Source organism: Sparus aurata, chromosome 16, assembly GCF_900880675.1.
Source record: "Sparus aurata chromosome 16, fSpaAur1.1, whole genome shotgun sequence".
Taxonomy (NCBI): domain Eukaryota; kingdom Metazoa; phylum Chordata; class Actinopteri; order Spariformes; family Sparidae; genus Sparus; species Sparus aurata.
Window position 1 is genome coordinate 2,792,579 of NC_044202.1, and position 16,928 is coordinate 2,809,506.

At 43.0% G+C, this 16,928-nt stretch overlaps 1 protein-coding gene across 1 annotated transcript in view; it reads right to left on the bottom strand.

The window, feature by feature from the left end:
* Positions 1-16,928, bottom strand: part of LOC115566387 (potassium voltage-gated channel subfamily H member 5-like) — a 126,163-nt gene that overhangs the window by 76,335 nt on the left and 32,900 nt on the right. Inside the window, exons 7-8 of the mRNA XM_030392229.1 lie at positions 9,141-9,298; positions 7,383-7,654 (exon numbers count right to left, since the gene is read on the bottom strand). Of these exons, the coding sequence (XP_030248089.1) occupies positions 7,383-7,654; positions 9,141-9,298 (430 nt within the window). The remainder of the gene's footprint in view (positions 1-7,382; positions 7,655-9,140; positions 9,299-16,928) is intronic.

A 16,928-nucleotide genomic window follows, 5' to 3' on the forward strand; every position in this document is an offset into this window, starting at 1 on the left:
AGAAGACATGACCACATATATATGTTTTATGACCACCTACTGGATAAAACAAAAGTCTACAGTGAAAGTATTTCTAAATTATCCAGGTGTATTTGTTTTCTATCAGTCTTCCAGAAAACAAAAGTTAAAAACACATGTAGTACATAAAAACAAGAGTTATGTCCTTGAAATTAGCCGTGATTCTTCTTTCAAGATGGATGAAAACTCTCACTCAAGTCTGGAAAATCTTCCACAAACATACCACTCAGTCTTTGTACCTTTACAGGACACTGTGACACTGTATTAATGTAGGCATTGTCACATCACATAGTTGTCTGTTTCCTGCTGATTGGTACCGAACGGTCAGCAGGCATTCTCAAAACAGAAGTCTGTCAGCGGAGAGAGGAAATAAAAACAGATGCAGGGAAACCTCTATTTTCTTCTTGAAATGGTGATCGACATTGAATATCTGCCCTCATGCCTGAAGACACGTCTCTGTGAATGCGGTTGCTTAAATGAACTAAAACGAAAGCAGCGCTGTGGGCTGTCAGCGCAGGTTGATGATGCCTGGCTGCCATCATCCAGCTCCAATGAAGCTGCACAGATGGAGACGTGTCAGAATGAGCCGGGCTGAGGAAACCGATGGCAGGAAGGTTTACAGGGAAGTCGCTCCAGGACTGGATATTAATCAGATTCCTTCAACGTATAAAAATGTATATCTGTGTCATGAGGGTATACTCTGTGGTGGTCTCAACTCAGCGTCAACTGATTAACTCGTCCAGCTACATAACGATGCCAGACTCGTCGCCTCCAAACTTGGCTTGTCAACGCTTCGCCGCAATCAACCAGAGGGCCAATAAGGGCTCACCAGGGCTGAGCTGTCTGCCATTTTCCCTCCAGACGAGACATCTGTGTTGCACTCGGCCTCCTGTCGCCAACCAAGAGCATTTGTCAAAAGAGATTAACATTTGAATTAAAAGACGAGGGGGTGGGAGGAAAGTTTAAACAGACAGCCGACCTGACGTGCAGCATTTGACCCCGGACTGCATCTTTGGTATCTCCGACTCCGTTTGTCTCAAGATAATATTCGCACATATTTGACGTCTCACCAAACAAACATTTCATCTTTATTCTATTTCTGTGAACGTGAATGTTTAATAAGGATATCTTTGATGGAAATGAGGTCTCGGTAGGACTGATTTGGTCAGTTCACTCAAGCTTTACATCTAAAATCAACGTCAGACAATGAAACAAACAGTTTTGAAAAGGAAAAGTTGCAGCGGTGTGAACCGGCTCGTCTCAGCTCGCCTCAAGTCGGCTGATGGTGTCACCTGTGACAAACTCGACAAGTCCGCCAGTGGCTGTTTTAATATATAATTATATCATACAGCCAATCAGTGTTTCACAGAGGATACAAATTATACCTAGCTATTAAAAAGGCATCTAGCGCCAGCAGTTAGAACAGAGCGCATTCACTAGGAAGACGTACTCGCATCGGTTTCAACTCGTCTCTTCATGAATCTTTGGCCTCTGGACCAAAATCAACTTATCGTTTACATTTACAAACTTGAAGAATTATTGTAAGAAGCCTTTATCAATCAACTTATATTGATTATTGGAGACTTTTGCTCATTAGAAGGGAAGAAATCTTCAGTTTGCTGTCGAGTCTTCAGCTGATGGCACTGCGCTTCTTTCTAAAAGCTACACAGAAAACCTAATTTATAATTCTAGGATTTTCTTCTTTCCTTCCCCTGTCAAAACCTGGCACCTACTTTACCCATAATGCAGCTTGATTGTTGACAGTTGAGTGGAAATTAAGGTGTGTTATGCTATGCCTTGCTAATCGAGCTTTGAGCCACTAGCTATGGTTTCACGATCCCATTTCTTTTCTTCAAACTTGTAGTCTTCAGTCCGAACTGGCACCGACGTCACTTAAAGCAACTTATCAGACTTTCCTCTCTTACTTATCAGTTCCCTCTGGAGACGCAAGAAGCTTTTAAAAACCTCCAGTCACTTAACCTCATGTCTTATCGTAGTGATGCAGAAGTGTATTCCAGGGTGGGTCTGTATGCTGTGACATCACTGTTGGGTGTGATTACAGGTGCAAACGGAGCAAACTTCAGAAGTCATTAATAGTATCAAGTTATTCATGAATATTTATCACAGCGGACAGTCCTCCTGAAAACTTACGGTGCAATGAAGACAAAGTATCATGCCGCTGTACAGGAGGATAAACACCAGACCTGGCATCCCAAGATTTGTTGCTAAATAATGACTTATAACAGATCTTGAGAGCACCAGTGAATTATTCATCAACCGTTAACTCAGCTGTAATATTTCTCCCTTAGAAACCCTTCTTAAAAAGTGACTCTTGAGCAGCACCACATTATTTTCTCTCTACAGCAGCTCTATAATTAAATATTGTAAAACTGAAAATGTATCCAGTAATGCAGGATAATATCCAAAGATGTCTAGACACCAAAATGAATGGACCTGCTATCTGCGTGTCCCACTATCAGCTGTCAGTAGCTGAGATCAGGAGGCAGCCCACACAGCCCGTGTGAAGGTCTGCCACACCAAGAAGACTATCAGCCGCTGCCAGACAGAAGTGACACTACGGGCCTCTGTATTGTTTACCGCCGAGCTGAGGCCATTTATGTCCAGCTGCCAGGAACAAACAATATGGAGAACAGCCCAGGGACACGCCGGCTTGGCCCCGATACTAAACTCCAGGGCAGACACGGATCGGACCGGGACAAGAACATAGAAAAACAGACAACATGAGACTTGGCAATTTTAAAATGACTGCTCGCACGAAGTGACTGATATTGAAAATAAGTGGCAAAATCATCATAACACTTTCCACAGGCAGGATCCTCTGGAGGTCTGGCAAAGTGAAAATTGGCTTTCAGGTTTGTGCAACATGAGGAACGCTGGAGTTTCCTGCCAAACACTTTACAGCGGGATATGAAAACACTTTTAAAAATAAGCACTGGCTACGTTCCCTCTGTTACTGGACTCACAAGTTGTTGGTAAGTTTATACGTCTTCTTCGTGGGAGCATGGAGATGATATTATAGATTCCAGCAGCTACAGTCGCGTCGGATTGTAGTGGATGTTGTAGCGACGTGCTTCAACCAACAAAGATAGATTTCACACTCACTGAGCCCTCGCTCTGCACCTCGGCTCTTTGTGAGGCTACCAGTAGCGGCTGCATGGGCTTATCGGATAAAGTAATGCTTTTCCAGACCGTTCGGGTCGAAGCATCACACCCTGGGCTCTCCACACATGATCAGCAGCAGAACTGTTCTTTGCCCTTGTGAGTTGTTGATTTCCAATAGAGACAGTGAAGATGTCGAGCTCTGCAGAGACACTACATTTCACGCCCTGCTGCTACAATTAACATCCATACAGTTTCAACCTAGACCTTATTTCACCCTTAGAAACAATCACATGCAAGAACATGACTGGACACTAGTCAGCTAGGAAGCCAAGCCAAGCAGCTGGTGAATGAATCAAAGTGTGATCTCAGCGCTCTCCCCGAGCTGTCGTGAGGCTCCATGTCCAGATAACCTTTCAGTGTCCAACCAATGAGAGGAAAGCTGTGTGAAAGCAACCAAAGAACCCTTTTTGGAAAGGGTTCTTTGAGGATTGTTCAAAGTGTGTGTTTTAAAAGATCCTCACACACAAACATTCAAATGTTTAAATCTGTAGAATACAATGTGGTTCTTTGTAGAGCCCTCAGAAGACAAGAAGGTTACAGGTGAAGTAATTTGGCATTGAATTGTGGCAGAGAGAGGCAGCGAGTGATGAAAAGAAAAGAAAAATGCATCCAATATTTTGAAAGCAGACATCTGGTGACATTTCAGATTATGGGTTACAAAGAGGAACGAACATGAAAAGACACGCTGTGTTTAAAATCTGCCTCGTGAAAATTAAACACTTCACACAACAGATTTCAGGAAGGATTTTAGCAGATTTCCACCTGAGCTGCAGCCATAAGAATACAGTGAGCCCAGTTAATCAGTTTTAACAATATCTGTTGTCTGATGAGAACAAGACGTGGTTGAAGTCCGTCCAGCAGCCCGACCTGCAGCCTGGACTGACAACCAACGCTGGCATTGGACCTGTATTGTGAGTTCCTCATTGTTCAATATAAGCATAATTCCTGCAGATACTGGGCTGCTGCTGTTACATCTCAGGAGCAGCGAATAGACCAAAATATACATGTCTCTCGAAAATGTAAAAAAAAACTTAAAACACATCGTATCTTTGAATATCTGAGGGAATATCTTCCCTTTACCCATGAGCCACCGATAGACGCCCTCCTTAGATACACGGCACCAATCTGAAAATAAACGTTGGATAGAAACATAAACACTCTTCCCGTTCCCATGGTGCTTTCGAGGAATCGTTTCCATGTTTATTGAACAGAAGACAACAAATCCAAAGCGGTTCCATATCAGCAGGCTCACATGTGTACAACTGATTTGCATGATGAGATAGAAACAAACATTCCTCGTGACTGTTCGAGCATACGCAATGTGTTGAATAATGTAAAACCGTGTTGGCCTGAAGGCAGGAAGTTTCCGGAGGAAAAAAAAAACACAACTGAGAAACAATCTGTCAGCAGGTTATACAACTGCAAGATACAAGACAGGTACAAGACTCCCGGTGCACATATGGCTGAGATGCTGAACAGCCAGTCAGTATAGAATATGTACTATATAACCTCCATACAGTCTATAAAGGTTTAAGCAGAGAATTGCATAAAATGTGACTTAAAAATGACATTTTCGGAGTATACATTTCCACGTTTGACAAAATGTCTGTTGGTCTGCAGTTCAATAAAAGGTCCCTGCAGCTGCATATCCGTTTAACCTCAATACCCACAGATAAACACAACTTTTCTGTTTATTATTCCTCCGTCAAAGCCTTCAGGGGGGCTCTTGTATTAAAAAAGTACTCATGTAAGAATCTGTGCTCCGAGTTTTGCCGACTGTGCATACAGTTCAATAATTGATGCCCTGAAAGTAACTTTTCCTCCAGGATGTAGACATTGTTAGAGAAGCTGCATTGGGCCAGCAGAGACAACAAGAAAAGCAGAAAGAAAGGCTTTTGTAATAAATCTGCCACTTTAGAAAAAACAAAATCTCCCAAAACAGACTGAAGGGTTTTAATCCTTAAAGAGTGTTAAACCCCGCAAGATATAAAACTGTACAAGGACGTAAGTATCAATCGATGTCTTTTCCCTCTGGAAGCTGCTTAACATCCCATCATCTGAAATCATCAAACACATCAGCGCCACTGATTCCCACTTTAACTTCAGATCTAAACGAGCGTCATGATCGCGATGACGTCAAACAAAAAAATCTAAAGAAAAGAAATTCAATCCGACCTGCTCAGAAAAAGAAGCTCGCTTCCAGCCAGAAAATCATTTTCATGCCTCTGTGCACTGCTGAGGTTTTGTTATGTTCCTCCAGAGGTGGCAAAAAGTCGACACATCCTCTTCTCCAGTAGAAAAACTGATCCAACTTCTGTACTCAAGTTTAAAAGTAATAAAGTACAGGCTCTGAAATGTACTTAAATAACACGTATACCTCTGAAGGACATTTCTACCAACTGCCATTTCTGTGCATAGCTAATGACATATTAATGTTATTCAAAGACTATTAAAGTTAAAGGTAGAAGCAGTTGGATTTGTCCCAGCTGCTCCTGAACGCACCACAAAGACAGTTGATTGTTGAGTCTCATTCCCAGGACGTCAAATAGACACATGTTGGGTTGGTAAAGCGTCCCGAGCAGCAACAAAGAGAGAAAATCAGAAACTCTCTGCAGATACGAGACACTAACACGCCTTTTCTCCACATTCCACATCCTGTACGCATAAAAAACGCTAACACACACGATGTATTTAAACCCTCTCACTGTTAACCACTAATGTCTTATCGCTCCCTCATTTCGTCAGATGATTCGTCAGATTAACCGCAGGGAGGCGAGTTTGTCATTAATCATGTGTGTCACATGCTCTCTTCTGTTATTCTGTTCAGGTCTCTGATGCTTTCATCATCATCGTGGTGTCGCCTGCTGTGCAGATCTGTGTGCAGCCTCTAAACACTGAAGCAATATATGAATTCAACTTCTCCAGCTCAAAACCTCCATTAATTCGACTGGAATATTCTCAATAAAAGGACACCGTGGTTTCACATCTGGAAACTAATGGGAACATGACTATCAGGGTGTCCTAACAAAGGGTCTTTCAGCAGTGGTTAATATTACGTAACAGAACAGCAAAGCGGGGGTGATAGTCGGCAGGATGGCAGCTGTGATTGGAAACGGCTTATAAAAATTGGAAAATAAACATTTGGCCACAACCGTTCAACAACATTGACTACAACCCAAGATGATTAAATGAAACCCTGCCTGCGGCCCCCGAGTGGCTTCATTGTTCATTAAACCCACAAGTGCTGAATAGAACAAAACATACTGATGATTACTTTGCTATTCTTAGAACCCTGATATATAACAAAACAAATGTGAGTTTAGTACGTGTACAAAGTACAAATTCAGGTCCGACGATGGCGCAAGATGAAGAGACACGAAGTCACCAGATTTCAAACTGACCGGCCCACATCACCGTCATCACAACGCTCCAAACGCCAATACATCCTGAAAACATCACAACCAGCACTCTCAGCGAGAGCAGCTCCCTCAGTGGAACTTCGATAACACACAACAAGGCCGGAAAGTGATATCTGCTGAATTAAATATCTACTGCAGTGTTTCCCATAAATTGATTTATGTGTGGCGGCCAGACACAACATCAACAAGGACCTCCAAATATTGATTTTCTCTGTTTTTATCTTTGAAAAAGGGGGTAACACATTGAAACGGATCTATCTGTAAGCAGCCCACCCACTCCATGAAATAAAACACACAAGATAAAGGATAAATCTTAGTGTTTACCCCACAGAGAAGACAGTGGTGATGAGTATCATGAAAACTTCTGCACAAATTTGGACTAAGAGGATGAAATGCTCACACTTATTTGGTACAAACCAGCGGTGGAGCTGTATAAATTGTTATTTATGTGTCATTAAGTACTTGGCTATTAAAACATATGCAGTTGAGCACTCAGCTGTGTATTCAGGACAAACCAAGACCGCATTGAACCTCAGTAGAACCAGAACTTCATTGTAATACCACTTCCATCGTTGCTAGGACCCAGAACATCACCAAGAAAGGAAAAGGGTGCAATCTCAAGATCCTAAGCCTCTTCAATCTCATTCAAACACTGTCCTGCACCATTTCACTCTTCAAAAAGGACCAAAACCACAACAGATACCAAGTGACTCCCTGCAAACTGTCCCCACAGCATAGTAAACATAAAAAGCAGCTACTTACATCCCACCATCATCATGGCCACGGAGAAGATCTTCTCCCCGTCGGTCGTGGGGGCGATGTTGCCAAAGCCGATGGTCGTCAGGCTGGTCATGGTGAAATACAGAGAGGTGATATAGAGAGAGTCCTTGCCAGGGCCGCCCTCCCATTGGCCAGAACCACTGGCGTTGTAGCGGTACGGTGATCCGATGTTGTTAGCCAGCTGGTAGAGCCAGCTGTCCATCTTGATCGTGTTGGTGGCCTCATCTATGACTTCGTAGTCTCCGATGCTGTACCTGTTGAAGACAAAATCAAAGTTATCGTGGAAGAAAATCCAGGAAAAACAGACTTCAGCTCTAAGATGTATATTAAGGTTCCCCGACTAGTGATAAAATCTGCTTTTAGTTATTTCACTGACTCGAGGAAAAACATTAAAACATTTAAAATGGACTTAATACTTTATTTATGTATGCATCCCTTAGCATATACTCAGGGCACTTGACATCTCAAAATGTATGCCTCACATGCTTTTTAGAATATATGACAGGCCACTTAAGTAACCCTTAAATATGGTTATTAAAACCATTAGTCATTCATGTAAGAGCAGACGGAGGACCATAAGCAACATTCAGGGATTCACTTTGGTCTGTCGAGGCTCATATTCAGTTATTAGGGTAACTTACTTTATGCACTTTTCACTTTCATGTCCATATGAAATGTTAATACTGCAGCCTGGATGGTAAGATATCTGGTAAATAGATCACAGAGGCTTTTATAAAAGGAGCTATTCAGATAGAAAGTTCATGGAATGCGGAGTTCCTCAAGGGAGCGGCCTTGGCCCGCTGATGTGTTACCTTTTTTTTACCAATGATTCACTGATCGAACTAAAGAAAATGCTGAATTAACACCGTACGCCGATGATACTTCATTATATGTATGAGCAACAACACCTGCTGATCTTACCGCCATCTTAAACAAGGAGCTAGATATTATTGAAACTGGAGACAGGATGATCCCCACGCTTCTGCTTTCAACATGTTTTACAATCCAAGACTCGTACAGCTATTTAAAATAAAATTTAGAAACAAATGACACCAAGTCATCCAACAGAAGGCTGGTTTTCACCGAGGCAAACACTGATAATTGTTGAGAATTCCATTTTTTACTAAATTAAAAATCAACTTAAAGAGCAAATAAGGAAACACCTTTGAATATCACATTTGTAAGATACTACAGCTAGTTTTTATTCATACATGCACATACAGGATACCCAACACGTCAGTCTTATGACTCCTGTTGTTTTGACTTCTATCTTTAATATATGTTTTTTTAAATGAGAACCACAGGAAGACTAGTTTCGCCTTCAGGCAGAGCTAATGGCTGCCGGAACAAATAAACAAAGACACAAAAGCAGCTTTGGAGGTTTAACATGAAGGTGTTGTGTCTGGCAATTTATGTGAGGTACATCAAGCAGGATTGTTTCAAGATGTTGCTGTTGTGTATATCTTAAGGACTGATTTGAAAAGGGACACCATGTTCCGGGAAAGCAGCGACTGTTTGCCCTCGGGCGTAAATAAATTAGAATATAACTGATGACTGTGAGGAAACTAAACAATGCTTGTAGGAAGCAGAACAGCAGCAGATGGTTTGTAACGTACAGTGTGGGGAGGGCAGGAGCAATGTTTAGCATACATAACAGATTAGGAAAAAGTCCCAGCAGCCAGCAGGAGCTTTTGAATGGCACTAAACTGTGAGGAAAATGAGACTTTAGAAAAAGTTTACCAGATGCAAGCCAGCCAGTGAGCCACCAGTCCGAACACGCAGACCAGCAGGACCAGAACAGCAGCCCCGTACTCCAGGTAGTGGTCCAGTTTCCTGGCCACCCGGCCCAGACGCAGCAGGCGGACCACCTTCAGGGAGCTGAACAGGCTGCTGATGCCCTGAGGGGAGGAAAGAGGGAGAAATCTGTTATTACAGGTAAAAGTTTTCTGCAGAATAGTTTCCCAGTCTACATTTACACATATCCACAAACCCCAGAACATAAATTTGTGTCTTGTCACTGTTAAGAGAAGCAGTTTAGCAAGCTGTCCATCAAATATTCATTTGAGCATAATGAGAAAACAAACAAAGATCCTTTTCTCATTACCAATTACACCTTCCACGTCAAATCAAATTATATTTACAGTCCAGACTCAAACGTTTCCCTAAACCACTAAACCAAAAGTAATTTGGAGACTCATCACATCACCTTGTTGTATTTGCAGTAACACACTTAGAGATAATAACACATGCAAAGCTTTGTCAACAGAGAGGTTTAATGACTGTAGGCATCATAGAGCAGTGTGCCCAGATTCATATTGCTGTTCTTTCCTGTCAGTGAGTACATTCCTTATTATCGGGGAGCATATTGGAGTAAAACTGGAGCTGACATCATTGCATGCGAAGCCACACTTCGACATCCATCAAAATTACATCTAAATGACATTTGGTTAGTGATATGCAGCTCTGGACCCCAGAGGAAACCAGACAAGGTCTCTGCAAAAACAGAAAACAAACACGGTTAAATTGTTTTCATAATCCGCAATTACAGTTTTTTGAAAGGAAAACATTTGGTAGCATGAACGAGCAATGTGATGCCTGAAACACAACGATGTACAAACAGGTTATATCTCTAATACAGCCAATTCAGTTGAGTCTGAGTTTAATACAGACGCTGTTACTGATAATGGTGCTGTGGCTCAGTCATGACAGTCACAGAACCAGAAGAGTACAGTGAGCAGGACGGCCCGGAGCGTCAACAACACGCTGGATGTTTTTTTAAACTTACTTTACGTGTCACTGCGTATGAATGGGATGAAGTAAATAAATAGCCTTGCAACCCTTTTCAGTAGTGTTACTGTTCGTGTTGGTCTCATAACAAACACATCAGTGCTGAAAGAGAAAAGGTCCGTCTAAAAGCAGAACCATGGTTGCAGGGAACTTTACACACTCATGCACACAAAGACAGATGAACCCTGGAGCCCATTTCTTTGCACTTTAGGTGCGCAACGTACCACTTGTTGAACACTATAATATATATAATGTGGTGCTGGTAAGTTCTGTTTACACCTGGGGCGAACAAAGCTCCACCGTTGACCCAAATCAACCACAAAACAACTTCAGAAAGTATTAACTTAAAGGCACACGATGCTTCACAGCTTTACACGCCTGACCAAAGCAGGCTACACCAACGCAAACACTCACCGGCTGCACCAGTTTTGGACTAACACCACTTGTGGGATGTGTGCTCCAGAATCCAACAGAGCTAGACGCCCCAGCTCTCAAAACACTGTGTCACGCTACCAGAATGCAGTGCATGGCTTCCCACATAGTTACTGAAAGGGAAACGTGGAAACCACAGATCCTGTGGATACAAACACAACCACGGTGCAAAATCCCGGGCTGAAAGACATTAAAACCAGCAGTCCACACTACAGAAGCCTCTGATTCTGCCACTGGAGCTTTTGAGCTCTCATCTCCCAGACAAAGTGCACCTCATTGGGCATTCAAGACGTAGCACACCTGGGCAGAGGTAGAGAGAGACAAACAGCACAGGGGAAGAATACAACTAACAAAACATTTTCACAGTTTGTCCACCAATGACAGGTTTAATTTCACTGTAAACTTCCTACTGAGTTCAACCCTTGGTCACAGTTCATCAATAGACTAATTGAAAGAATCCATCTCAGCCGGGCTCTAATACTCATAAACACAAATATTAGTTTAAAGCACAACAGCACAAAGCTTCGCCACACACAGCCTGAACTATTACCCTCCTGAGAGCAGCTGACCACAGGACCGGGCTCTTTATCCCCTGCTCTATACCACTAACTTCTCCAAACACAGTTGGCTGAGAACGAGGCTCAAAATAAACAAAACTGATTGTTTTCAGTCGCAGCAGCAGCAGCAGCGACGAGGTCCCCGAGGCGCCCGCACGCTCTGCCCGATCCGTTTTAACACAATTAACACAGCCGAGCGTTTGGAGCAGCAGGGGCCAACAGTGTACAACCCCGAGCTAAACATCTACCGACATTACAAAAACAATCATTTTACAGCATAGAGGGAAAAATAGATAGAAGCCAGCAGGGTTATCTAATGATGTAGGAGCTGATGTTACGTAATACAGACTGCTGAGGACGAGGAGAGCTGCTTCATCAAACTCTCCATCGTCAGCTGGACCAGCGCCACTCAACCTCTCTCAACCTTGTTTTCACCCCGGTAACAGACCAAAGCTTCTCTCAAAGTTTCTTGACTCGGTACTTTTGCACTGTTCAGCATCTTTCTGCTCCGTCATAAATTTTGCATATTTTATCCAGACCAGAGCTCAAAGTCTACCCCCAGCCTTCAATTCCGACACCCCTCCATTGCGAAAACCCTCCATTCCGAAACACCGCTGTTCCGAAATTAAACACCCCTATCCGTGGTGCTGAAATCCCCACTTCCAGCCGCACTCGCACAATTCTGAAGTGGGTTAAGGTTAGGGTTAGTTCGGAGTGGGGGGTTTCGGAATGGAAGGGTTTCCCCAATAGCCTTTTTGGAATAGCGGGGTCTTTGAAAAAAAGGGAAACCCCGCCATTACGATGAATTGAAGTCTATGTTCGGAACAGCGGGGTTTCGGAAAGGTGAGGTGTAACCCCTCAAAAGATGAGCAAGGTCGCAGTCAAGCCAGAGACCACTGTTCAAGACTGCATTTCAACTTGTGTAAGCGTGAAACCACTGGATATATCTAAAGAGACTTTGGGGCACAAAACCAGGTATTGCAGGCAAGACATGATCTTTTCCTAAAACCTAACAGCTGCCAAGCCAGAGACGACTGTTCAAGGCAGCGTTTTAATATTCGTAAGCCAAAACATGATCTTACCTTAAACCAGAGCATAGGCACAGCGTTGTCACAAGATAAAACTGAACATCAAGAAACATTGCCAACATTTATTTTGGATGTGGGGTAGGCTGGTAATTACATTACTTCCCAAAAACACAGAAAACATTGAAGACAAACTTTAAGAAAATACCTAAACAGCTGATACAAGTGGATCTGCACTTGTGTCTATCCTTAAGAAAACTTCTCATGACTCCTTGCAAAAGTTAAGAAACATTTGCTGTCACTAATTTGCTCTTGAATTAGACTCTTTTGTCTTTGATCTTCACTTTTTCGTAACCCCTCGACTTGACCAGGCCTGTTTTAACTCCGCTGGACTAAGAGGATCTTGGCTGCACCTTCGCCTCGGCTCTCTCTGATGCCACAAACCCTCGCAGCCCTCCCCGGGCCTCGCAGCCTCACTCCAGCCACAGCTTCAAAGGCCTCCCCCCTGGGACTCAAACTGTTCCCAGCTCATATGTAAATGCGTCTAAATTAAGTAGCCACAGGACAGAGCACCAGAGATGAAAAGAGCATGAGTCAAGCGCACGCAACGCATGTAGAATCATGGTTCATAAGCACCTGTTTATCCAAACGGACCCGGCGAAGTGAGACGACGAGGAGACGGAGATTACATGTCCACCGGGGAGCTCTTTTCACAGCGCCGGCTCTTTCTCTCGTTATTTTCAAAGCAGAAGAGGCACTGTTGCATATTCCTGACAGCACTGGGAGCTTAACGTGTTTTTCAGTGCTCAATCCGGTGAGCATTAAAAATTCAAAATGTCTCAGCTTTTAGCTAAAGAGCGCCATGCTTCAGCTGAGTTTTCAATTGTCGCTCCGCAGCAACAGGAGCAGAATCTTCCCCGAGCAGCGAAAGATAAAACACAAAAGTGTCTGTTTTAATATTTAATCCTTTGATTTTTTTATTTAACTCATGATCAGTCGAAACACGAGGTTATTCTCTAGAATGTGTTTTGATAATTTAGTACCACAAAAGCTTCTGACACGTGAAAGAAATCAAATAAACTATCTGTGGGATTAGTCGACTTTGGCAATTGAACCGCCTCAAACTAACATCAGACTGTAATTGAACCAAATGAGCAGCAGGGACAGAGAAAGGTTTTGTTTTTCATTAGTTTCTCTTCGTGTCTCCTCGACACTCCAATCTCCAATCTTTGCAACAAAAGCACAGTTATAACCAACAACATTAACAATGACTCTGCTCCATTTGAAGTTTCCCAATAAGCCCATCACAGTGAGCCATGACAAGTTACTTTTACTACTATTACAGCTGTTTTGTCAAAAAGGTTCATTTTATCTGTAAACAGAACAATGAAAAAATGTCCTGTTACCACCAAGTGTCATTTTCAAGCCTGAAATTTAGCATCAAAGTCAACGCCATCTTACTTTTAGGTGCCAGAAGTGGATTGATAATGTCAATAGCCACGCCCCAAATCACCCTCATGCTTTATCGTCTATTTCACTCTAAATGGGACCATAGTTTATAAAACGAACATCTGGCTGTGTTGAAGAAGACTTAAAACTACAGATTGAGACCATAAACTCATCAGGAAACTGTTTACTGAAGTAATAAATCAAGTGAGAAGTACGGTAGTTTTCTCATAAGCTTACATACAGTCAGACTTCCTTTTGAAACCACTGGAGTCGCCCTCTATTTGCCATTAGAAGGAATCTTTCCAGCCGTACACCCCTGATGAGAACTTGCTTCGTCACGACTTGTTCGCACTTCTGAACTTTGTTTTGACGTCGTCGCCAACAGAAAATCATTACATCTTCCAACCATCTGTACAATATGACATAAACGCAGCGTTATGATGGAGGACGGGATTAAAAATAGCAGCTACACTCACTCAAAAAACGTTTTACTGTCGAAGGCGTACATTAAAAGCTCACATACACCCAATAATGCCACATAAAGGATGCTATTTCCGACAAACCATATGGCAGCTTTAGGAACACACAGTCCACTTCCAAATATAAATGCACAGCAAAGTTGGCAAGAAAAAACAAAATAATCACCACATGCTTTTATTTTGTTGTCAAAACTCACACGGGTGGGAAAGAAGAACTTAAAGCGCTGGCACCGAAAACACAAGCTCAACACGACACCCCGACAAGAAAACGAGGTAGTAAGATTGTTGATGTGCCAATATTTTGAATACTTAAAGTTTAACATATTTGTGAGATGATCTATCAGTGACCTCTGCTGAAAGTTTGTGCTAACACAGACAGGAAACTCAACAATCCCAGTGCATCACCTGAGTCATTATCCAACAGCACAGCAGCAATTACACCGATCTGCTTAAAGTACAAAAAATCATTCAGAGAAACACCTGGAAACAAAATCTCCTCTGCTTTCTCCGGCGTCTCTGTGATTGTCGACAAATAATAAACCAAACTAAATGACAGAAAGCAACACAAAGCAACAAAATGCTGCTTTCTACGGCAACATATGCTTAACGAAGCCAAAGAGGCTAAATCATTTGGATAAATGTCCAGAACCGAAATGTGAACACTCAGTAGAGCACATACCTCTGCCAAGTTCCAACAGTCCCCTTTAATTGAATCATGCTTGATCTAATATCACATAAAGCAGCAAGATGGATGAAATTGACTCAATGCATCCTTCCTCAGAATTCAAGTCTGAGTTCAAATTAATTGTTCATCCTCTTCTGTAGCATCTGAATGTTTCTGCGATGTACCAGCTGTGAAAACAAATCCCACGCTGGGACAAGAAAACCTGAATCTGTCATATTCTGAATAATAATATTGACTGGTAAACAAGGTTGCAACTCAATTAATCTATCAATTATTTCCTCAATAAATCGATCAGTGTATAATGTCACAAAATGACGATCAGTGACCAGGATGACATCCTCAAACCCAGAGATCTTTAGTTTACTGTCATCGAGGAGAAAAGACAACAGAACATTTTAAAATTTCCTCTTTTCCTTCCATCACGTCACTTCCTCCCCTCCCACCCTCTCTGTGTGTTAATTTCCCACCCCCGACTGCATGGTGCACAGCTTCCTCCCGGCTCTGTCAGCTCGGCCGGCCGTGGCGGTGGCAGCATGCACGCCACGCAGAAAGGTCAGCCTGGATTAGACTTTGTGAGACGCCGCGGCGCCTGCAGACGCACGCTGTGAGCTCCCATCGGCCTGCCGGGCTCCTCCGTGACAGCAGGTGGCTCTGGGGCCCGCGGGGGGTTCCTCCAACACAACACACACACAAACACACACCCTGACTCCTCACACACCTCCGCTTCGACCCGAGGGAGCGTCACCACAGCTCCTCATGAGAGTGTTACATCATTTTTTTGCTGCCATAGCCCGACTACCTCAGTCAGCCTGTTGGTGTGACTGCTGCTGACCCATGTGTGACTGTGTCGGCGTCGCTGCTCAAATATGAAATAAAATCTTGTATATCCAAAATGTCAACAGAAGAGTTCCTTCAACCTTAGAAGAAAGTTCTGTTTTAGAACAACCTGTAGATCCGGATCTTGTCTTGTCTGAGGATAATATTTTATAGCGGAGACCCTGACACGAAGCGGAGAAGTCTGATCCGTCCTGAAGGGACTTATTTTCTCGCCGTTCTATACATTATCCCGCTTATTACACGGTTACTTGCCAACACGAAAGAAATTGTCTTTTTACAATTTATTTGTGACCACTCATAGTGTTTTTCAGCAGAGGAATATAGTTCGCCAAACCGACGCCGTTTCGCTTCTCCCTCTTCGCTGCTTTCCTCTCTTTTTCTTTTCTTGACCGGTGACGACAACTCAGCCTTTTGCCAAGAGTTGAAATCACCGTATTTTCAAAGTCAATGTGAAACTCATCCATACTAGTGGCCTAGGAGTACGTTTCTTTCCGATATGAAGTAGGCTACAGATCAGCTGACGTCGCTTAGCGAACAAAGTCGTGGGGTGATAAGTGACCGGACTACTTGCGGAGCAAATATTTTAGAGCGCGGAGTGATACGAAATACGTGAATCAGAGGCAAAAAGGCCACTTTCCTTGACAACGGTCAAATGTGCTTAGCAACGGTCGATTATACGAACGTTTGGAAGGCTAATTCAAGTGAATGGAGCATTCTACAGCGTTAAGAAGAGCCATTTAATAAATCGTTACATCCTGGTGACTGAGCTGCAACTATCACTGATGGTGCTAAAGACCAAAGCCAACAAAAACAAGATGCAGATTGTAAGAAACAAAGAAATATGCATTAAGAGCGTTTCCAAGTCAAAAAACATATAGTTTGCATTTGGTAATGGTCCTCACAAGTCATAAAGATGGATGTGTTTGTGTGTACGTACGTGACTTGGCAGCACCTGCATGTCACCAGCTTGGCACGGAAACCTGCATTCAGATACGACTAAAAATACTCCAGCCATCAGAGACGGCAGCCGTCTGCAGCGAGCCTGTAATAATCTCCGCTACTTTCTTTCTTGCTGCACCTTAAGCCGCCCACACACTGTCCTCAGCCAGCAGCGTCTATTCTTCAGCCTGCTAATACGGGAAGGCGGCAACAAAAATGTCAATTTAGCAAAGAGGGGGAAGAGAGTCTGAATGTGTCCTCTGTAGTGGCTGGAAATTTACGTGCCATTGATTTCCTCTCCGTCCTGCTCGCTTGCTCGCTCGCTGTCTGCTGTTTTA